At 33.4% G+C, this 23,872-nt stretch overlaps 2 protein-coding genes across 2 annotated transcripts; both read left to right on the top strand.

Moving 5' to 3' along the window:
* The first annotated feature begins 581 nt into the window (after nt 1-581).
* Nucleotides 582-8,356, top strand: LOC126722381 (TMV resistance protein N-like). The gene is made up of 8 exons (XM_050425542.1): nt 582-1,090; nt 1,794-2,892; nt 3,012-3,293; nt 3,406-4,383; nt 4,467-5,126; nt 5,212-5,822; nt 5,905-6,121; nt 7,589-8,356. Exons 1-8 carry the CDS (start codon nt 582-584, stop codon nt 8,354-8,356), a joined length of 5,124 nt encoding a protein of 1,707 aa, XP_050281499.1.
* A 1,245-nt stretch (nt 8,357-9,601) lies between these two features.
* LOC126723303 (uncharacterized) lies at nt 9,602-23,758 on the top strand. Its single transcript, XM_050426650.1, has 4 exons — nt 9,602-10,255; nt 10,362-10,946; nt 11,055-11,721; nt 23,116-23,758. Exons 1-3 carry the CDS (start codon nt 9,695-9,697, stop codon nt 11,667-11,669), a joined length of 1,761 nt encoding a protein of 586 aa, XP_050282607.1. The 5' UTR covers nt 9,602-9,694; the 3' UTR covers nt 11,670-11,721; nt 23,116-23,758.
* The last annotated feature ends 114 nt before the right edge of the window (nt 23,759-23,872 follow it).

The raw sequence follows: 23,872 nt of genomic DNA, 5'->3' as shown, positions 1-23,872 counted from the left end.
TTAATTATAAAATTGACTCCATATACAAATTTACTTAAATACCCCTAGTTTTATTTATTTTTTTGGGGTCTTACGCAACTAATCAGAAAAAAAAAAAAAAAAAAAAAAAAAAAAAAAAAAGAAAGCTGCAGATAACGTTGGATACAAAACATCAAACACAAGTTGAAAATTCCACATTTGTATATGGTTTTCTTTTGAAAAATCCACAAGTTGAAATGATATGTTCACATTTCATATCATTTCTCTTTCTTTTGTTCTCGAACTTGAAGACTATGCAAGTTGCCGTGAAATCCGGGGACACGTTAAGCTACAGTTTCCTTGCTTCTTTCCGTTCATTATTGAGGGCATGATATATTCTGTCTTAGAGTCTTAAGACAAATAAGCTTACATAGCTAGTAGGTGTGCAATGGCTTCCACTAGCTAGCACATACAAGCTGCCTCATTTCTCTTTGATTTCTCTTCTTGTTCTAATTTCTAGAAGGTATAGTTTGCTTGCTTCTTGCCAACTCTCTATGAAGACATGACGTTATTGTCTGTCTTAGAATTTTAACTCAAACAAGCTTAGTAGAAAACACTTGCCAATGTCTTCCACCAGCATTCAAACTGTGCCTACATCCTTTCCCTCTAGTTCTAAACCTCATCCAGAATACGATGTCTTCCTCAGTTTCAGAGGTGAAGACACCCGTATTATTTTTACCGACCATTTATATTATGCCTTGACAGATCAAGGGATTATCACCTTTAAGGATGATAAAGAACTTGATAAGGGAAAGCCCATTTCGCCGGAACTCTTGGATGCAATCGAGAAATCAAGGGTGGCAGTCATCATTTTGTCTAAAATGTATGCATCTTCCTCGTGGTGCTTAGAAGAACTTGCAAAGATTGTTGAATGCATGAAGGAGGGAGGGTTGATAATTTTGCCCATTTTCTACCATGTGGATCCTAGTCATGTGCGGCATCAGAGGGACACTTTTGAAGAGGCTTTTGCTAATCATGAAGTAAATTTCCAGGAGAATCCAGATAAGGTGCAGAAGTGGAGAGTTGCTTTAACAACTGTGGCCAATCTCGCAGGACATCATTTAAAAGACGGGTAACGCTTTTGATTTACTCGTAATGAGAATCTGTTTTGCTCGTTCGGACTGCAAAACTTAATAATTTTTTATGTAGATGTTAAAATGTTGACATTTTCAACTCCATAAAAGCATAACTTATAGTAGTTTTAAAAACAACTCTTATATATTATTGCAAGATTAAGAAAAAAGGTTGTCACTAATTTAAGTTTCAAGTTTCAGGTTTCAAGCTTAAGAGTAGTACTTACATGTTGTCCCTTATTATTGAACTTTATAAAGCTTTGAGATGAAAAAATTTTCACTTTTTATTTTTTATTTTTAAAGAAGGTAGTCATCAGATTGTATACTAAATGGCATGGTGTTATAAGGTAGTCATCAGATTGCTAGTGGTTTTTCTCAAAAAAAAAAAAAAAATAGCCAAATCAGAATTTCAATTAAATTGCAGTTTTTATTTCTATTTTATTTAAAATAAAATAAGGAGAATATCCGTGTTGAATATTAGAGTCCTTACCGCTCCAAGTTTATATTAAAAATCATTTTTCTCTATTGGGAGCTAATAATTCACTAGTATACCCTAGGATTTTGCCAAGCAAATCGAGCTGGAGTTTTTAGTTTAGTTCAATTTTAGAGCTCTCTTTTCTGAGTTGAACAAGCAAAACATCAACGCCTACATCTCCAATGAGTTTGTGTTGACACAGATTTTTGTTATGTCTTTTTTTATAGGGCCTCTGAGGCTGAGTTTATTCGAAACATTGTTCCCTGGATATATTCGAAACTGAATTATAAAAGTCGAAAAGTTGTTGAAGGCAATCTTGTTGGAATAGCATCTCGTGTTGAGGAAATTATTTCGTGTCTACAAATGGAGTTGACTCATGATGCTCTGTTTATTGGGATAAGTGGGATGAGTGGAATGGGCAAGTCAACTCTTGCACAAGTTGTTTTTGACAAGATTCATGATCAATTTGATGCTAGCAGCTTTCTTAAAATTTTGGGAGAGGATTCTATTGATAAACCTGGTTTATTGACTTTACAAGAACGACTCCTTTCTGACATATGTAGGAAAGATATTAGGCCAAGGAAATTGTCCACGGGAATCCAAGTGATCAGCAATAACTTGCGTAATAAAAAGGTTCTTATTGTTGTTGATGATGTGAGTGAAGAAAGCCAATTAGAAAATTTAGTAGGGAAGCCAGATTCGAATTGTTTACACCCAGGAGGTAGAGTCATTGTAACAACTGAAAACAAACATATGTTGGCAATATGTGGAATCGGAAGGGAATGTATGGCTAAAGGACTAAATAATGATGAAGCTCTACAACTTTTTTGTCTGAAAGCCTTCCACAAACCTCATTGTGAAAATAATTTCCTGGATTTGTGCAACAATTTTGTCTATTATGCTCAGGGCATTCCTTTGGTTCTTGAAGTTTGGGGTTCCCATTTGTGTAAAAGAACAAAAAAGGAATGGGAAAGTGCTTGGAATAAGCTAAAAGCTATACCCCTTGGAAAAACTACTAAGAAACTTGGAATAGCTGTTAATGGATTGGAGGATTCGGAGAGAGAACTATTTTTGGACATAGCATGTTTCTTCATTGGAGAGGATGAGAATCGTGTAGCTGATATACTAGAATCAGTTCACCACTTCCAAATTGATAAATCCACTCTCATGGACAGGTCTCTGATTACTATTGTAGGGGGGAAATTGTGGACACATAATTTATTACAAGAAGTGGGTTGGGAAATTATTCGTGCGGAATCAAAGAAGCCTGAAAAACGCAGTAGGTTGGGATTTCCAGATGTCCTTGATGTATTAAAGAGCAATACTGTAAGTGGATTATTATATAGACATAAATTTAGAGAATGGACATAATTTTATAATTTATGCAAATTTGTGCTATATCTTGCTGTATACTAATTTTATTGTTCTTGGTTACCACTTACCAGGGAACAAAACATATAAAAGGCATTGTGCTAAAAGAACCTCTAGATGAAGAAGAAGAATCGAATAAATTGAATGCTGAATCATTTTCAAAGATGACTAAATTGATATTGCTCAAATTTTGTAAGGTGCACCTTCCTTGTCTCAGTTTTCTTTCTAATGAGTTACGTTTGTTGGAATGGCATGATTATCCTTTGCAATCATTGCCAAAGAGTTTTAAGCCACGCAAACTCGTTGAGCTCATTATGCATCGCAGTTGTATTCAGAAACTTCCAGGGGAATTCAGGGTAAGATTTTCACTTTTGCAGTTTTTTTTTTTAATTTTAATTTTTACTTATTTGTTTAAGATTAAGTTTTTGATTGCTTAATTTTCTGTATTTGCTTATTATTTTATCACAGAACTTGTACAAGTTAAAGCTCATTGATTTGAGTGACTCTCAAAACTTAACCCAGACTCCAGACTTCTCTGGATTCTCAAATATTGAGAGGCTGAATTTCCAAGGTTGTACAAGATTGCATGAGTTGCATCCATCTGTTGGAGGTCTTAAGCAACTTATTCAATTAAATCTAAAAGACTGTAAATGTCTTGAGAACCTTCCACATGAGCTCAACTTGGAATCTCTTAAAATTTTAATTCTATCTAGCTGTTCAAAACTCAATAAGTTTCCAGAGATTGGGAGCAACATGACAAGCTTGTTGGAACTTTATTTGGATGGGACAGCCATTGAAGAACTACCATCATCAATCAAGCATCTTACTTGCCTGGATTTATTGAATCTTCAAGACTGCAAAAACCTTCTGAGTTTTCCGAGCATCATTTGCAGTTTGACATCTCTTGAATTTCTCACTCTATCAGGATGTAAGGGTCAACAGCCAATTGAAGCTTTGTCATACACCGGTCCTGAACCAGAACCCAGAAATCCTGTTCCAGAGCCCACCAATCTGTTGTTGCCTAGCTCGTTCTCAGGATTAGGCTCTTTAGTATCTCTAGATCTGAGTGACTGTAATCTGTCGGATGGAGAACTCCCTGATGATCTTAGCTGCTTGTCCTCACTAAAGTCTCTGAATTTGAGCAAAAATAATTTTACAAACTTGCCTGATAGCATTTCTGAACTTTCTGAGCTCAAACTTATTCTGTTGGATCATTGTAGCCAGCTTAAATCATTGCCGTATCTTCCATTAAGTACGCAATATGTTTCAGCACGAGGATGTTCTTCGCTCGAAAATTATTCAAATCAAGTTGTTGTTTGGACTTCGGGTGATGCAGGATTCACTTTTATTAATTGCCTTGGCTTGGCTGACGATGAAGAAGGGAAAATTGCTGAGATTTCTTTACTGGATATACACTTCCAACCATTATGGCAAAGATTCATGGAGGTCTCTCTCTCTCTCTCTCTCTCTTGCACACACAAACATGCATTGAACATAATTTTTACTTTTTTTCTTTAAATATTTTGCAGGAACAAATTCATCAAATTGAAGGCTTTTACAGTGTTGTTCCTCAAACCGAACTTCCAGATTGGTTCAACCATCAAAGTTCTAAGTCATCTGTAGATTCTGTACCAATCCAACTACCTCCCAATCTGTTTGAAAACAAAAGTTGGAAAGGAACTGCTCTATGTGTCATTTTTGAAGTCAAGAATCTGAAGGACGTTTCTCCCGGTCAGGATTCAAAACGCTTTCATGAATTTATTTGTCGTTTGGACGTGGATGGTGGCCTTAAAGATTCCCGCTTAGTCTATAATATCCCTAAGGAAAAATTCCATGGTGGTTCATTTGGGCTTTGGCTATTTATATCGCACAAGAGGTTCAGAGAATGTTTAGATGAACGGAGTTGCATTAGTCCTTTGATCAAAACCAACAGCCAGGATATTGAGATTAAAATGTGTGGTGCACGTGTTCTATATGAGACAGATATGGCAGAATTTGTAGAAAAAATAAGCCAAGAAACTTTCGGGAGCCCTGATGACCTCTGTCTACGTGAAAAAAAATTCATAACATATCATATGGCTAATTCCCACTACGTTGATGAGGTTGAATCCAGTCAGTCTAATGGCCAAAATCAGTCAAACCCCAGGCTGAAAACACAGTTCAAGTCACTGCTTTCAAAATTGTATCAGGTCTCTTCCTATGCATCACTGAACTCCTTATTTTTGTATTGTTTCATGTCTCACTCATATGCCGTATGTTTATGTATTTTTTCAGGTAGATTTGGCACGAAACCACTGGTATGATTATATCTTTCCTCAGATTGCAAGACCACCACACTGGTTCAGCTATCAAAATTTTGGGCCATACATAAAAATGGAGTTGCCTCCAGATTTGCATGATAATTCAAGATGGTTGGGGTTCACGGTATATGCTTTGTACACTATTGGGAAGCAAGGAGATGCTTTCAGTTACAAACAGGATTCAACAAATTCAACAATTCTGCTTCGCTTTTCTAGTCTTTCAGCTAGTGATGAAGTTTCTTTTGCACCTTACACGGCCTTTCCCCTCTCTAGAGACATTTTTGGTGAGTCATCACAACGACTTTTGGTATTTTACATACCACGCCTGCTTTTTGGAATGAATCGGTGCAGTCACATTGGGGCTTTATTTGAAAGCAACAATCCAGGTGTGCAAATTGGTATGTGTGGAATCCGTCTTGTATACGAGAAAAATGTTGAAGAGTTTGTGCAAACACTTGTGGAGTATATGTTAGGGACTCCAGAGGTCTATCATCAAGCTATTTACCTAAATCTTATAGATCAACTTGGAAAGTTGCAGGGCTGCAACCATGGAGAAGATTTTTGTTGCACTTTCACACCGGAAAGGTTAAAGTTTACTTCACAAGATTTTGTTACCACACTTGAATGTAATAGATAAGAAATTCTAAATGTTTTTTGATACTTGCAGGAGGCCTCACGCCATGCATATGCCAAAGCTTCTACCAAGTAATGCTATACAAGAGAAGATACAAGAGATGTGTACACCGGAAATTCACAGTAATGCAGTAGGCACTTCAAGAAACTCAGATCGCTCACCTATTTATTTAGGCATACCATTTTTTAATGGCCAATGTGGAAGTAAGATGTCAAGCAGCCTTGAATCCTGGTTTAAACCATATTTGCAGGTCTCTCTCTCTCTCTCTCTCAAGGGAAACTTAAAGAGGGGAAAATTACAATTTTCTACCATGAACTATACCTCACACACTTACCTCTTGAACTACAATCATGCACTATCGAGCCTCCTAAACTAAAATCTATATATTGCTTTACCCCCTCTTGTCTATTTCCTAAAGAAGTTGGACTGAAAACTAAGTCACGTGCTTATGTGAAACCACCTGAAAATGACTAAAATGCCCCCCTCTTATTCACTTAAAACAAATAAACTTTTGAAATCATATCACACTTATCTCTTTTATTTGTTTATTTTTTTCTGTAGAAACTTATTATCTCTTTTTATTTCTCTTTAATTTTAATTTCTTTTTTTTTTAATTTCTTTTAACCTACATTAGATTAATCTCTCTCTCTCTCTCTCTCAACCCTTGCCCAAGCCTTAGTGGCTATTAGTCACAGCGAGTCATACCATTTCTCTTTTCTATTTCATGGTGTTTTTTTTTTTTTTTTTTTTTTTGGTTTAGGTCTTGGTTGATTTAATGATTGGGTTTTCTATTGGTTGTAAGGATTTGGGTATTTTGTTTGAGGTTTGAGGAGTGGGAATCGGGTATGGTTCCATGGTTTTATATTTGGTATGAAAGTAAATTTGTGTCTTGATTTGGATTTCTAAGGTTTCAAATGAATGGCTGTCCTAGAGGAAGAAGACATGAGAGAGATGATTTGTTTTAGGTGAATGAGGGGGGAATTCAGTCATTTTAAGGGGTTCCACATAAGCACGTTTCACGTGAATTGCGAGTGACTTAGTTTTCCACCCAACTTAATTGGGAAATAGATGGGAGGGGATAAAGTGTTACTTGAGTTTTAGTTTAGGGAACTAATCATGCATTCTCTTAGTTCATGAGATAAGTGTAAAATAAGGTAATTTAGGATAAAAACTGTAATTTTCCCTTTAAATATAGTGTGGTGCAAGACAATACTAATTTCAATCTTTCACACAGGTTCAACATGACCACTTTGTTAACAAAATCGAAATATACCATTTCAATAATTGTTATTTTATTTTATTTTTTTGTTTATTAACTTAGTGGTGAATTGATGATTATAGAATACGTAACATGTAAGAGAGAACATGAGAACTTTTTTTTTTTTTTAATTTATTTTTTGCAAACATTTTAAATACGTGTTGCCAATATATAATAATTTTGGCCTAACAAACGTAAATTAAATCATAAAATAATAAACAGTTTATTTTGTACTAAATTGTGCTTATTGTACACACCTTAATTCATACATTTTTACACACAATTAAAAAAACAAAAATAAAATCATGACTTCAAATCACGATTTTTGACATTGGAATCATGATTTTAAGTTACGATTTTAGTTGCTTTTTTTAGTTGTGTATAAAAATGTGTAGATTAAATAAATCATAATTACACGAAACTTAGTCAAGCTTATTAACATTTCCTATATGTTTGCAGGACCACTACAACAAACGTAGTATTTTCAATCACTGTTTTCCTCAAAGTAAAATCCCAGAGTGGTTCAGCCATCAGAGCACTAATAGATCCTCTGTGAGAATGTGGCTACCTCCAGATTTGTATGACAATCCTGATTGGATGGGATTTGCATTTTGTGCTGTTTTCTCATTTCACAAGCATCCTACTTCGGTTTGGAAAAATCTGAATTCCGAATTTGCTCATATCTTCAGTTGTCATTTGAAAACCAACTTGGGTTGTATGAGTCCATTATTGTACTATGGAATCGATGAAGATGACGTATTAATTTCATTGCATCAACGTGCATTTATTTGGGTATCATTCATGCCACGTGTGATCCTTTCACCCCATTGGAGGCAATGCACTTGGGTTGAATTCTCATTTCTAAGCGGTAGTCCAGATGTGTCGCCGCTGAAGTGTGCGGTGGATCTTTTATACAAGCAAAATTTGCAGGAGTTTACATGTACCATGGTACAATGCGTAATATCGTATGTTGACTATTTATATGTCATCCGTGGCTCTTGTAAGAAGGCAGTATATGAAAGATTGCCGTTTTATGGTAGTGATGAATTCAGTGGCAGTGACAGCTTGTATGAGGACCTTGACTGTCCATACTTGCCAGTTTCTCAAGGGGAGACAAGTGGAACTTCTAGCCAGTATTCTTATGAGGACTCACTCTTTTACAAAACTGGCGCATTGGTAAAAATTTCCATACTTTATATAGTATATGTGTACCTTGTGCAAATGTAGTAAAAGTTTTCTTTCATTAACACAAACCTTATTTAACTCCATTGAGGCTGGGTTAAACTTTGTCATTTCCATTTAAAATAAAATGATCACTGCACATCCTTGGTGCGATAGTTACTCCACAAGTATAAATGTTCATGGGGTGTTGGGGGTAAGAGCTGGGGTTCAAGTCTTCAAGAAAGAGTTACACGCATGTACACTTAGATTTGGCTAAAGTAGAAATTCTATCTTGTATTAAAAAAAAAAAAAATGAGAGGGATTACTTAAAGATATCTATTAAATTTTAGGACAATGATAGGCTTATATAATTTTTTTTAAAGTTTCAACATATAGCGTCTACTCTCTTTACCATCAGATCAAGACACCAATTAGTTTTTGGTGTAGACGGAAATTGAATCTCAAATCTCTTAACATGAATATGCGCAGCACAATTAGGGTTGTCCATGGGTGATGGGTCGGGTTTGTGCTTTACTTTGACTCGACTCGATTTCAATGGGTGGCAAAATGGAGGACCTACCATCGACTGATAACTTCAACGAATCGGATTGGTTTGGGTCGAAACGGAAAGAGGCGGTGGTGATCGCAATTTCAACAAAAATGGAGAAGATTCAATGAAAATCTTGTCGGATCAAGTGAGATTTCGTTGGATCTAGTGAGATCTCTAAATGGATCAAAACTTGCCGAATCCGGTGGAAAACTCACCAAATTTAGAGAGATCTTGCTAAATTTGGTGAGATCTCGCCGGATCTAGCTTCATCAAAGTTTGGTTGAGTTTTTGGTCTGGTCAGTTTATTCGGGTGTTGGAGGAGAGAATAAAAGACTCAATTTATCAGAATTGGATTCTGAAGCCACTGACCACTAAATCCACTGGATTGGATTGGTTCCGGTTGGGTCACTCGGGTGGGTTGGTTTGTCGAATCCCGTAGACAGCCCCAAGTATAATTTAGAAATAAAGTTTTCTAAATTTTATATGTGCGTAGCACTATAAAAAGTAAAAATGGAAAGGACCGTTATAACATCTCTAATTCCCTAAACCTCTATATTTTTGCTTCTTTTTAACAGCTGTTCTAGAGTTTTCTAGCCTTTGCAAAAACCACATACGTAACCGACTCCTAATTAACATAACCAATAAACCAAACATTACAATATGAACTAGTTTGTACAAAACATGCTGTGTCTCTAATTGCAAGCTGTATTTCTATTTTGCAGGACTTTAATCCGTGCACTTTGTATAATTTTTGTTTCCCTCCAAGTAAAATTTACGGGTGGTTTAGTCATAAGAATCATGGACGTTCAGTGACAATTGACCTACCCTCAAATTTGTACCATGATAATAATTTCATGGGACTCATTCTATATGCTTCTTTTTCACTCCATGAGGATCCACATAGCATCTTGAATTATCTAGTTTCCGGAATTCCTCACTTCCTATATTGTCAATGCCAAACGAGTATGGCAAATGTGAGTGATGAGATAATTTCTTGCTACACTAGTAGAGAAGAAATCACGTGGTTACTTAATCTATGTGAATTCATTTGGATATCCTACGTACCAGTTGAGTTATTTAAAAATTTGTTGCAATACTGCAACCACATTGAGGCTTCATTTGTAAGTGATTGGCCAGGTGTGATAGTTCAGAAATGTGCGTTACATCTTTTGTACCAGCATGATCAAGTACAGTTCGAGCGAGAACTAAGACACTGCAATGACTTGATTTTAGAGCAGCGGGAGATTGTTCGTAAACATACAGAGGATTATGAAAAGAAAAGAAATGAACAAAGTGGTGTTGATGAAAAGAAAATCTTTTCCACTAGCGACGTTGAAGTTCAATTAGTTCCAAGATTTATTGATCAATCAAAGACCGATGAAACTAAGACTAAACTTGGCAAAAGTGACTTGCTGGTAATTCATAAACTAATAATATTTGCTTTGCTACAAACATACTATTCCATCACCCTTTTTCTCTCACTTTCACTCATTAGACACAATTATTTATGTTCATTTACAGGACTTTGATCAATGCCGTGTCTATAATTCTTGTTTTCCTTTATGTGAAATTCCGGAGTGGTTTAGCCACCAGAGTGATGAGCCTCCAGTGACAATCCCTTTACCTCCGAATGTGTTCAATGACAATACTTGGATGGGATTTGTTTTATGTGCTTCTATTGCAGTTGAAGCAAATCCAACTGCCATCCTTGACATTCAGAATTCAGAAACTTCTTACAACCTCATTTGTCATTTGGAATCCAATATTGAATGTGTGGAACCTCTCCATGTCCATCACATAACTGAAGAAGATCTCAAGTTGTTACAGCAAGGTGGATTTATTTGGCTGTCCTATATTCCACGTGCTACATTTCAAGACTCGGTGAATCAATGCAGCCGGATTGAGGCTACAGTTGCAATTGATTTTCCTGGCTTGGTGCAGAAGTGTGGATTTCATCTTCTTTACAATCATGATGAAGTAGAATTTAAGGAAACAATAAGACAATGCATGGTCTTGTTCTCTAATGAGCACGAGTTAGTTCCAAGACTTATTGATCAATTGGAAACTAATGAAACTAAGACTCAACTTGGCAAAAGTGACCTACTGGTAATTCATACACTATTTGTATTTGCTTTGTTACAAATGTACTATTCCATCTCCTTTTCTTTCTCCTATTCTCACTCATTAGACACTATATTTTCTGCTAATTTACAGGACTTTGATCAATGCCGTGTCTATAATTCTTGTTTTCCTCTATGTGAAATTCCGGAGTGGTTTAGCCACTGGAGTGATGAACCCCTGGTGACAATCCCCTTACCTCCAAATGTGTACAATGACAGTACTTGGATGGGACTTGTTCTATGTGCTTCTGTTGCAGTTGAAGCAAACCCAACTGCCATACTTGACATTCAGAATTCAGAAACTTCTTACAATCTTATTTGTCATTTGGAAACAAATATTGAATGTGTGGAACCTCTCCATGTCCATTACATAACTGAAAAAGATCTCAAGTTCTTACAGCAAGGTGGATTTATCTGGCTGTCTTATATTCCACGTTGTTCATTTAAAGACTTGGTGAATCAATGCAGCCGGATTGAGGCTTCAGTTGCGACAGATTGCCCTGGCTTGGTGAAAAAGTGTGGCTTCCATCTTCTTTACAAACATGATGAGGTAGAGTTTCAGGAAACAATAAGACAATGCATGACCTTGTTCTCTAATGAACATGAGGTAAGTCCCAAAAAATCTAGTAGCTCCAGTGAGGACCCTCAATCTGAACCTGTTGATCCAACCATTCATAAAGACAAGGGTAAGGGAGTTCTAGAGTACTAACATCTATCCGTCTGCTGCTTTTCATCTTTGGGGACACCTCTTTTTTTTATTGGTAAGCCATTCTCTCTCCAAATTTTCAGTTTTAAGTCTATGCGAAAAATACCCATAATTGTAACTGCTTTGATAAAGCAGATGGGAAACAACCCTTGAACTAATGCAGGAATTTGGTTTGAGAACATGAGTTCCTTGGAATGCCATTTTGTGGGAGTTGTTTTATGTGGTTAGATGAAGACATAATTTTATCAATAGTCCTAATTTTATTTGGAATATTAACAGCCCTAATTTTACCATGAAAAATCCCATGTATGTGTGTCAGCACTACTATCTTCGTTTTCTTCATTAATTGGAATGTTAATAATAGTCCTTATTTCATGTAAGATTTTCCTCTATTTATCTTACAATGAACCAAATGTTCCAATTTTGAAGTGGCATATACCTTAAAATGATCTCTGATGTCGATTGAGACAAAATAATTAATAAGATTATAAGAAAAGTACAGTTCTCTATTATCTTTTTGAGATTAAATTCTAATTTTCTGTTATCTTTGTAATAACTTCTGTAATTTTTAAAAGCTAGGTAGCTTCCAGCAGTGAACCAAAGAAGTCACTAGTAGTTATTTTAAAACGAGAGCACAACTGAATTGATTAATACACATAAAACTGTAACACAAGATATTCATTGGCAAAGTAACTCTAGGCTAACTATAGTGGGGAAATTACTTGTTCAACAGTGGAAATGTCTCTTTATTATGGTTGACATACTCTTGGGTAAAATATTTAGCCATATGACTAGTTTTATACCAGTGAAAAAAAACTCCACCATTAGGCTGAGTTTGAAGGTGTCAATTGTTTGGTTTGGCAAATGAATATATAATGTAATAATAATTCTAGGGCCACAACCTACTTCACACGCTTTGCCCAACTATGTTATGTGGCAAACTATAATTAGCTACCTATCATTTTTATATAGGCCCATTATTTTTTTTTTCCACCACTCTCAACTAGTCACATAGGAGAGTTGTGGCAAAGTGTTTGGTACTAAAATTTTTTATCAATGTAATAGAACCTTAAGTAGGTGGTGCTGATTTAGCAAAGTTTTACCAATGATAATTACAATCTTTTTTCTCAAAAGAAGAAAAAAAGAAAGAAAACTACACTGCTAGGCTGAGTTTTGATTTTATAAAAATATTGATAACCAACCTTAGACTTTTCTAGAGGAAGAAAACTCAAGAAATTATAATTATCAGGAAAGAAGATTTTTTTTTTTTTTTGGCTAAGTAAATGATTTTATTCAGCAAAGCCAGATGGTAATTATAGGTAGAAAAGGATTCATGGGTTGCACAGTGTTTGTTTGGATAGAAAGAAAGACATGAGCAAAATAACTTTGTTTGGATTCATGGGTAGAAAAGGATTGCATGGTGTTGCGGATAATGGCGTTTTTTGTTTTGTTTTGTTTTTTATTTATTTAATGGATTCCGAAGAGGGTAGTTCTCATTCTTGTGTTGTATTTTCAAGTGATTTCCACTAAGAATGGGGCTTGGACTCCACCAATCCTATGAATTCTAAGTATAAAGGCATAAAGTTCCTGTTTAATTCTTCTCACATAGTAAGTGTCACTGCCTGAATTTGGGTTTCAGCCTTGTGCGGGGATAATAATTCTAAACCAAGTATTATATTTCGATATTGATACGTGGATGATATTCTTTTAATGTTATATAGTATGTTTTTATAGTTATTTGGTTGATAAATTATTTGACATCCACCTCTTTGTATTGATGTATACATGATTTTTCATATAATACTGAGCTGAATTTTGGGTGTAATGAATTGGGTGTCATAGACACTTTGTGTAGAGAAATTTTCAGCTTTGAAACCATAGGTTGATTCACTTACTTGTTACATTCTGTTATTGATTTTAGATAATCAATATATTACTAAAAGCTGAAGCGTAGAGTTTAATTCTGCTGCTCTCACGTTGCGCCACATCAGCTGCCACGTCATTTTCTTATTTTAAAAAAATATTCTTCCTTCAATTTTTAAATGGTTCTTCTAATTTACAGCCCTATAAATCTCATCAATATAAATCCCAACCCACTACTTCAATATAAATTTGTATGATTAATCCAACCCACCTTTTATATATTGATTTCCACTATGAAGCCCAACCCAAAGCCTTTTCAGTTCACCTTAAAGGAAAAAATAAAATAAAAATAATAATGAGGCTTAAAGGGAGGATAATATTACGTTCAGGGTTTTGAAGATATGTAACATTCATGCCGGTTTGAAAAAAAGAAAAAAAAAAAAAAAAGGAAAGCTTAAAGGGAGGATTGGGTTTTAAATATGTAACGTAGAGGGGAGATTAAAGGGAGCAAAAAGGAAAACAAAAAAGGGAAGGAAATCAAAATTAAAAAAACATACATTCTTGAAATTAAAAAAAAAAGGTACATTCTTGAAGCAAGCCGGTTTGGAAGAAAAAAAAAAAGAAAAACAAAAAAGGAAAGCTTAAAGGGAGGATTGGGTTTTAAATATGTAACGTAAAGGGGAGATTAAAGGGAGCAAAAAGGAAAACAAAAAAGGGAAGGAAATCAAAATTAAAAAAACGTACATTCTTGAAATAAATAAAAAAATGTACATTCTTGAAGCAAGCCGGTTTGGAAGGAAAAAAAAGAAATAAAAGAAAAGGGAAGCGTTCAGGGTTTTGCTTTCAGGGTTTTGAAATATTGTGTTCAGGGTTTTCAAATATGTAACGTAAAGGGAAGCTTAAAGGGAAAAAGAAAAAGAAAAAAAAACGTTGAAGTCTTCAGGTATTGCTTGAGAAGACAGAGAGTTTGAAAGCTACCCACCTTCTTGCTCTATTGTTTCTCAGTAACGGTTGCCTATCTGATTTCCTTCCTCCCTTTATTCCTTTCCACGTGGTTTATAAATGCTGACAGAACCTCCCTGCTTTGGTTGAGGTATCTCTACATCTCAATTCTTTTTTTGGGTGCAAAACTTTTATTCTCTGTTTCAATTTTTTTTTTTTTTTTGATGCAAAACTTTTATGCTCTATTTATATTGATATGAGATGCTTTTATTTTATTTTATTTCATTTTTTATTTGTTTTTGTGTTTATATTATTTGAGCATCCTTGGCATGCCATTGATGTGTTTGTGAGATTGCTTGAATGTCATTTCAATAGTGCTATAATTTTACTGCCCAAAAAAGTATTTTATTTTACCTTGGTTTATTTGGAAACAGAGAGGCTTATCAGCAGTTCATCTGTGGCGGCTGGGAATGGTGTCAGTGTCACACCTATTGGACATGTGGTGCTTTGTTTTGCGAATGAAGTCAAAATTACTACTCCACCGAGTTATTCTTCTATAGAACGTACAAGGTCTACCTACTACTACAAACTTTTCTTAACAGACGATCCTGCTGAGTGCTGAGGAAGAATCTAGCGAATTTCACTCCATGGCAGCAAAAGTAAATAAACATATTACAACACTAAAATGTTATTATTGTTATATATTTTGAATTAGTATCTTATTGAATTACAATTTTTTTTATATTTTTAAGGTCCATGTCATAATTTATATTATATTTTTCCTTCAATTTTTAAATGGTTCTTATTGATATTTTTCACTGCACTTTCCATTGAAGAGGTATCATGATCATCTCTATTAGCTGTATTCTTGGGAACCCACCAAACTCTTATGCTTTTGTCAAGGCTTCCACTATAGAGCAAGAACCCACCACCAATATTACTTGATGATTCTTGCAAGCATTTGACTGGACCTTCATGGCCACTTAATGTTATGATTGTTATATATTTTGAATCAGTATCTTATTGAATTACAATTTTTTTTTTTTTTTTTTTACATTTTTAAGGTCCATGTCAAATTTTGTTCAGATTTTTTTTTAGGTTCAAGGCCACCGTCAACTTTAATGGTGAGGAGTTGTTAGATGTCGAGCTGTTGCCGAGCTGTTGATATCTACAAGGTTTGTATATCAAGTTGAGGCAGGTTGTGTATGTTTACTGTTTTAATTTTCATGTTGATGATCATGACATGTATTGGTTTGGGGAAAAAATATAGTTGCACTTTTAATGGTTTTCAGCTCACTATGAATATAATTTAGTATAAATGTGTCCACATCTTTATTTGATTAATCTTCAGTTGCATAAGAAAGTTAAGCTTAAAGTATGTAATATGGATATGTTTTACACATTTTGATGAATCGTTTTCCGTAAATGTCAAACATTGTAAGAAACAAAAAAAAAAAAAAAAAAAAAAAAAAAAAAAAATGTTGTAGGAAAACCAAAGGCTGCCAACTCCATCAACAATCAAAGAATAGAAGTAGCAGAAAGTTTAACTAATAATTCTCCACTTGCTTCCCTCATAACTGTTGAAGCTCTAAAATGCCAATCCAAATACTTCACAAATAATTAAGTAACTTATCTTTCCTATTTTTTTCCTTGAAGGAAACATATATTTTATTGCAATTGCATCAAGGATAAATTGTTGTTGGACAAAGCTTCATCCATCCACACTATCAAATTCGTCCCAAATTAGGCATGCCTAGCCACTGTAGATTTTCCATGTTAACTTCTCTTTTTACAACAAAAACTTCAAAGTGCTCAAAGTTGTTCAGTAATGGTCTTACCTCCTCAATGATGTTTCTAACCATGTTGATCAATATCCATATGGATATGTAGCTGAATCACCTTCTAAAATATAAGCATTTTTCTATTCTTCATGAGCAAAATTCCAGCAACACAAACAGCCACCAGCTCAACTTCTAGAGCATCTACGAATTGTCTATTTTTTTTTAATGCATAGCACTGTCATTGGAAGAAACACTGAATTTTAGATAATGGCACACATTATTGTTAAAGTTTTAAATTTTATATCCAAATTTGCTGCTAAAATATGATTAAAGTTTTGGTCATTAATTTCCTTTGAAGCACTATTTGTGCATGAATTTTTCAAAGAACAGGGGGTTGGTTATTTGAGTGAGAGTGCAATTATTTATGTAAATTGCAAATATGACTGCATTTTTTTTTCAGAAATTTATTGTTGAAAACTTTCACAATGTGACACCTTTGATGGTTGAACTAATTGTTACTTCCTGCCGACAATCTTTTAAAACAATTGAGTGAAAAAGATTGTTTTAACTTCGATGAGATAATGTAGAAGAGAATAAAATATATAAAACAAATTCCTATTTTGTAGAAAGTTTTTCTTCCTTCACCCATTGGTACACATAATGCATCCAGCCAAAAAAAAAAAAAAAAGTACACATGATGTAGCTATAGGGTCCCCAAAAGAGAGAGAGAGAGAGAGAGAGACATTGTATAAAATTTCTTTGACGGCTAATTTTTGGTCACTCACACGCACACCTTTTTGAGTCTCAAGTATCAACCCTCCAGTCCATGTCTACACCTACTTTTCTTTTCACACCCAGCATTTTATTTTATTTTTTAAAGTCTTCCGTTTGTATTTTTTTTCCCTTATATATATATATATATATATTGTAATACTGACACAACAAATTTGACAATATTTTCACAATTATTAAGGTTTCAATTTCTTATAAGTCAAAATAAAATAATAAAATATGAAACTATGTAATTTGATATGGAGTGTAATTTGTGTTTCATACATTTATTGGATAATTGAGAAATTCTGACATTGATATCCTAATGTACAATCAAAGGGTAAAAGGCAAAGAATTGTTTACATCTTCAAATATGTTAAATATTTTTACAAATTTAGTAGACTATTGGTGGTGGGATTGGTATTGAACTTGGACTTGGTCTTAATGTTTTGGTATTTAACTTTTGAAGACAATTTCAGGTTATGCAAATAGGATAGGTTTATATGGTAGAAAGGAGATGAATTGAATCACAATAGTCTTTGAGATTATGCATTTGAAAGTTTATGGGATATTGAGAAGAAGGTTTGATTTTTTAATGATTTATACCAAACAACAGTAGTAGTTGCCACTACTGCATAAGATTGGTTTAAAAAACTAAGGGGGCCATTGGAAGTTGTTATGGTTTTTAGTGCATAAAATTGTACATTCATGTTGCTAAACTCATCTAAATAGAGATTGTAGTAATGCATGTCAATGGCTACATGATTGAAGTTTCTAGCAAACCTAGGTTTGGTAGATCCAAATTTTGCTACTAAAGTTGGGATTTTTTTTTTTTTTTTTTTTTTTTTTTTTTTTTTTTTTTTTCATTTCGAAAGGTTGGGGAGGGGGGCATTCATGTTGAGATGAATTTTCTTTGATATTTAGGTAGCTTGGATCTTAGTTGGATAATATTATTGTTTCAAGTATATTACAAAGTGCTGTATAATAATGTGACAATCATGTAGTGCAAAATTAGGCAATATTATACCATCTGGAAAAAATTTCCCAAGACAACCCTGTAATTCCTTTTTTTTTTTTTTTTTTTTTTTTTTTTTTTCATTTTGAAGGGTTGGGGAGGGGGGCATTCATGTTGAGATTTTAGGCAATATTGTAGCGACTGTAGAAAATTTCCCAATACAGCATTTATACCTGTAAACTTTCATCCGAACCATTGTCTCTTGCCACAAACTGTGATACAAAAGCCAGATCATCACCTTCCATAGTATCTCATATGCCTTTTGGGATATGATTTTGCAAATTCTCTTTTGTAACGCACAATAAATGACCAAAGTACATCAACCATGTGCCTCTTTGGTCCACAAGTGTCATTGATAGATCCAGAGCTATTACCACTATGGATGCAAAGGTAGCAGTCTATCTGGATAAAAAACAAATATGCGAGTAGTCAGAGATTGATACAGTTGCACATAGTCAGAACATATTACTTCTACTTTTCTGCAATGTATTGTTTAATGAGTTGCTTTGCTAGGAAATTCCATAGTTGCCTGAACAGTTTGTGTAACCAAAGAAAATAACCAAAAAAAATAGGACATTGTTGAATGATTTGCTTTGCTGGGAAATTCCATTGTAAATAAAGTTGGAATGTTTCTTCAAGTATGTCCAGCACTCAATTATAAATAAAATGAAAAGGCTATGCTAAAATATTTTGTATATTTTCTTTTGGTCGTGTAGGTTGTTCATATTTTATACCAGTTGATTACGGGTTATAAAATTGAGGTTGTATTATCTTTTGGTGTGCTAAACTATTTTTTATATTATCTTTTGGTTTCTACCAGATTATAATGGATTATCTTTGGGGAATTTTATAAATAAAAAATTTTCCAATTACTTTAGAACCACATGGTATTCAAATTTTGAAATAACCGTCAGATGAGATTGTATAATAATTTAGTAAAAATTCCAAATTCTTTAGAATCACATGATGTTCAAATTTTGAAATAACCATCAGATGAGATTGTAATATGTTTAGAGATTAGATATTTTCTATTGAAAAGCATGAATGGTGCAAAAATATCATATAAAAGGTCTTGGTGTTGAATGATGTGGACATCTGTCATCGTTCTGATTACTATTTTAATCACCAGTTGCTCACAAGTTACCTGTTAATTTACATGTTTTTAAGCTGGATGGTTTCTTCAAGTATTTGTAACTTTTAATTATAAATCAAATGAAAAGGCTATGCTAAAATATTTTTTAACTTTTATTTGGTTGTGTAAGTTGTACATTTTTCCTAGCAGTTGATTACGAAATATCTATTAAGTTGTAAGTTGAACAGCTATAGATTGAAAAGGCTATGCTAAAATATTTTTTATTTTTATTTTTTAGTTGTGTAGGTGGTTCATATTTTGTACCAATTGATTACGGATTATCTATTAAATCGTAAGTTCAACAGCTGGATTGTTTCGTAAAGTATTTCCAACTCTCAATTAATGAAAAGGCTATTATAAAATTGAGATTATATTATCTTTTCATGTGCTAAAATAATTTTTATATTATCTTTTGGTTTCTACGAAATCATAATGGAATACCTATTAAATTACAAGTTCACACAAGTTGGATTATTTCTTCAGGTCTCTCTAAAATGAAATATGTAGCTAAAATAGTCCACATATTTTAGAATCACATGATGTTCAGATTTTGAAATAACCATCAGATGAGATTGTAATATGTTTAGAGATTAGATGTTTTCTATTGAAAAGCATGAATGGTGCAAAAATATCACATAAAAGGTCTTGGTGTTGAATGATGTGGACATTTGTCATCGTTCTGATTACTATTTTAATCACCAGTTGCTCACAAGTTACCTGTTAATTTACATGTTTTTAAGCTAGATGGTTTCTTCAAGTATTTGTAACTTTTAATTATAAATCAAATCAAATGAAAAGGCTATGCTAAAATATTTTTTAACTTTTTATTTGGTTGTGTAAGTTGTACATTTTTCCTAGCAATTGATTACGAAATTTCTATTAATTTGTAAGTTGAATAGCTATAGATTGAAAAGGCTATGCTAAAATATTTTTTATTTTTATTTTTCAATTGTGTAGGTGGTTCATATTTTGTACCAGTTGATTACGGATTATCTATGAAATCGCAAGTTCAACAGTTGGATTGTTTCGTAAAGTATGTCCAACTCTCAATTAATGAAAAGGCTATTATAAAATTGAGATTATATTATCTTTTCGTGTGCTAAAATAATTTTTATATTATCTTTTGGTTTCTACCAAATCATAATGGAATATCTATTAAATTACAAGTTCACACAAGCTGGAATATTTCTTCAGGTCTCTCTAAAATGAAATTCGTAGCTAAAATAGTCCTCATATTATTGGTAGGGTGTTCATGTTATCCACCAGTTATTTCAAATGATCTTTTACAATAATGACGGTTAGTAAATGATGGTTGGTAGGTATTATGGAGTCACGTCAGCAGCTATGGTGTCTATCTTTCAATATGAAATTTTACTTAATTACATTCCCACGATACAAAAGAATATAAAACCCAAACAAGTTGGGAAAATGGGGAAATTTTATAAATAAAATATGTTCCAAATACTGTAGAACTACGTGATATTCAAATTTTGAGATAACTGTCAGATAAGATTGTAAAATAGTTCGGTAAAAATTCCTAATTTTTTAGAACTACATGATGTTTGGATTTTGAGATAACCATCAGATGAGATTGTAATATGTTCAGAGATTAGATATTTTCTATCGAAAAACATGACTGGTGCAAAAATATCTCATAATTTTTATTTATATTTTGCAGACACATTGCTTAATATTTTATTTATATTTACATTTTGAATGCAATTGCATAAAGGATGGAATATCCAAATAGTCTTACAAAAATGCCCTTCATGTTACATGTATGGACTTACTTACCAACCAGGAACACACTATAAATAGATGACAGCAAAATGAATGCACCCCAAAATCATGACATGAATGATGTTACATATATATATATATATATATAGATATATTTTCTTCCTCATTACAATGTATATATCTATATATATATATATATATATATATACATACATTTTCTTTCTCATAACAATGTTGGTCCGTATATCACAACTTCAAATTTCCTCTTTTCATTAACTTTTTACTTTGAAGTACTGCGCAATTCTATAAACATTGTTCTATTTCTAAAAGAAAAAATATTTTTAACTTCAATAAAATATTGCAATTGTGATAATAATAATGTTCAAGTATAATTCTTAATATATGATTATTGTCATGTTTTGTCACCAATTCATTTTTTCTAGCGCATTAGTTTCTTAATATGTCTTTTCATTTTTTTTTAAAACAGCTGCAAGCGATTCAATCGCCTAACCAAAAGGAAAAAAGTTCTTCACCACATCAATCTAACTGGACTACTCCAAAATCCATTATTCCTTCGAAACGATGAAGAAAAACTCATTCATCAATGCTTTAGGGTTGGAAACAAACAAGCACTATTTTGGGTCGGAGCTCACAAATAATTTGTACAAGATCAAACTAAAGTGGGAAAACAAATCCTTCTTCAAGCAAACATAGAAGGAGACAAAAATGCAAAGTATGGATTGGCAATTGCGTTGTTATGCGAATCAAATGATGAAGGAATACAATTACTATTATCAATCCTAAACCAACCAGATGGAAAACAATTGCTACAAAACTATCGACAAATCCTTCGACATACAGTTTTTGGAACAAAATCATTTCGCATCCCAAAAAACCAAGCATGCAAGAAAAATGGAGTGGGTCATTGGGATCGTGAATGCCCTTACCCATATGGAAATGAAGAATTAGATGTAACATGCAAAATGTGCTCAATTGCCTTGGAAATGTACAAATTAGCCAACCGAGTTTGGTAGAAATTATGTTTCCAAAAACCATAATACAATAAAATTTCCTCATCCTATTTATAATACTAATCTCTATCTTCAAAGGAATAGATCTTTTTTTATTATTAAAATTTAATTAAAAACACTTGAAACAACTTAATTACAGTCCTCTAAAGTTTTCACCTACCATGACGCTAACTTTGAATTTATAAAATTCTTCCTATCTAATTTTAAGTTAATTAAAATTTCCTAACTTGGGAAGACGGATGATCAACTCTTGATTGACTACAAGGCCAACTATAGTTCTATCCTTTCCACATCTAATTCCAAGACAATACCTTCTATCATGAATCCTACAGTATATTGTTTATACATATATAACACGATCATTAAAAAAATAACCACGCGCAACGCGCGGGTCCGCGACTAGTTTATATAATGTCTACAGCAACAATGTCACAACCTCGGTGTTTGATAAGAATAATGTTTTTGGGATATATGAAATCATTAAGTATCTGTTGGATTAGGGCATCAGTGAATTAGATTATTGGTGTTGAAATGGGTTAGGAATCTAGTTTTGCCCATCACATTAATCAATATGCAGATGTATATACCAGTAAGCAGGAGAGCATATTTTACCATCATTATGCATGACTTAATGAAATTATTTTTTTGGGGGATAAGTAAGCTTAATGTAACCTTTGACAGGATCATGTTGCATCATGTGAAGGTATACCGTGACTCCGTGAGCACTGCCATAGTCCTAGTGTCTTGCACCAAGATATCTTGTGTTTTATCTTTAATTGATTATAACGAAGCTCTTAAGATTGGAGACTTTGTTCTGGCCACCGTTTATGAGCTTGATCAAAAGTAATCGTTGACTATTTATGTTGTAATAACTCTTGTCGTATAGAGCACCTTTTAGTGGTTGGGTTGCTTAATAACAATGTGTTATATTTTGCGACGGTTGAAAAATAGTTCAATGGAACTGCATTAAACTGATACAATAATTAAAAATATTCTTTGTATCAATATTTAATCGTGGTGAGGCATGAGCCTATATAACAAGTCCTGTTCAAGAATAATCAATATATAATCATTTGAATTTCCCATTGTTTAATGGAACTGAAATTGCGAGTTCTTTTATTATTCTATGTTCAAGAGGTTCATAACATGTGTATATTTTTTTTTATGTCCTCAGATTGATGAAATATTGCTGGGGAAATATTGATGAATTGATGATGGTTGCTGCAGACAAAAGGAATGTTGAAGATGCTTACGAGAAAAGTTGGAGGGTTTGTTTCATAAGGTCTTGTCTGGTGTTGAAGGGATCTATTCCAAGGGTCTTTTTTTTAAATTTATTTATTTATATTTATCTGAACACCGATGAATGCACTTAATCTGTTAACTTTATTTTTAAGAGACTTGTAGAATTAGAAGAGATTGTGGTCCTGATGAATTTGGGAACTGGGACTATTTAAAATCTGATTTGCTTTTCTGGATTTTTTGCTTCTATTTTGGTAAACATATCTGGTGTGATGCTTTTGTTTGGAATATGCATCAAAGTTGAAAGATTATTGTGAATTGATCTTTGCTTTGTGAACTCTTTGAGATAAGCATTTTAAAAAAGGGCGGACAGGCTGCTACATCTATGGGATTGGAAGCGAATGCCCCATAGAGGGATTTCCTTATGAATTTAAGTCTCTGCCAGAAAATTCTTATGCCCATTGAGGGTATCATCTAACATCTTCTAGGAAAAGTGACTTCTAATAACATGATTGAATATTCTTTGTGAAATACTTCATATCAGGATTCAATCTTATCTTCATTTGATTTCACAAATAGAGAACTTAACACATCAATTACATGAAATAGTTGATATCGGTAAACCAAAAGGTGCCTCTGCCTCTGGTCTTCCATAACAGTGTGTCTTTAGATCTTCTCTGTTCTAGAATTCT

Source organism: Quercus robur, chromosome 4, assembly GCF_932294415.1.
Source record: "Quercus robur chromosome 4, dhQueRobu3.1, whole genome shotgun sequence".
Classification (NCBI taxonomy): Eukaryota; Viridiplantae; Streptophyta; class Magnoliopsida; order Fagales; family Fagaceae; genus Quercus; species Quercus robur.
Note: the sequence above shows the minus strand (reverse complement) of the source record. Positions and strands in the feature narration are given on the sequence as shown.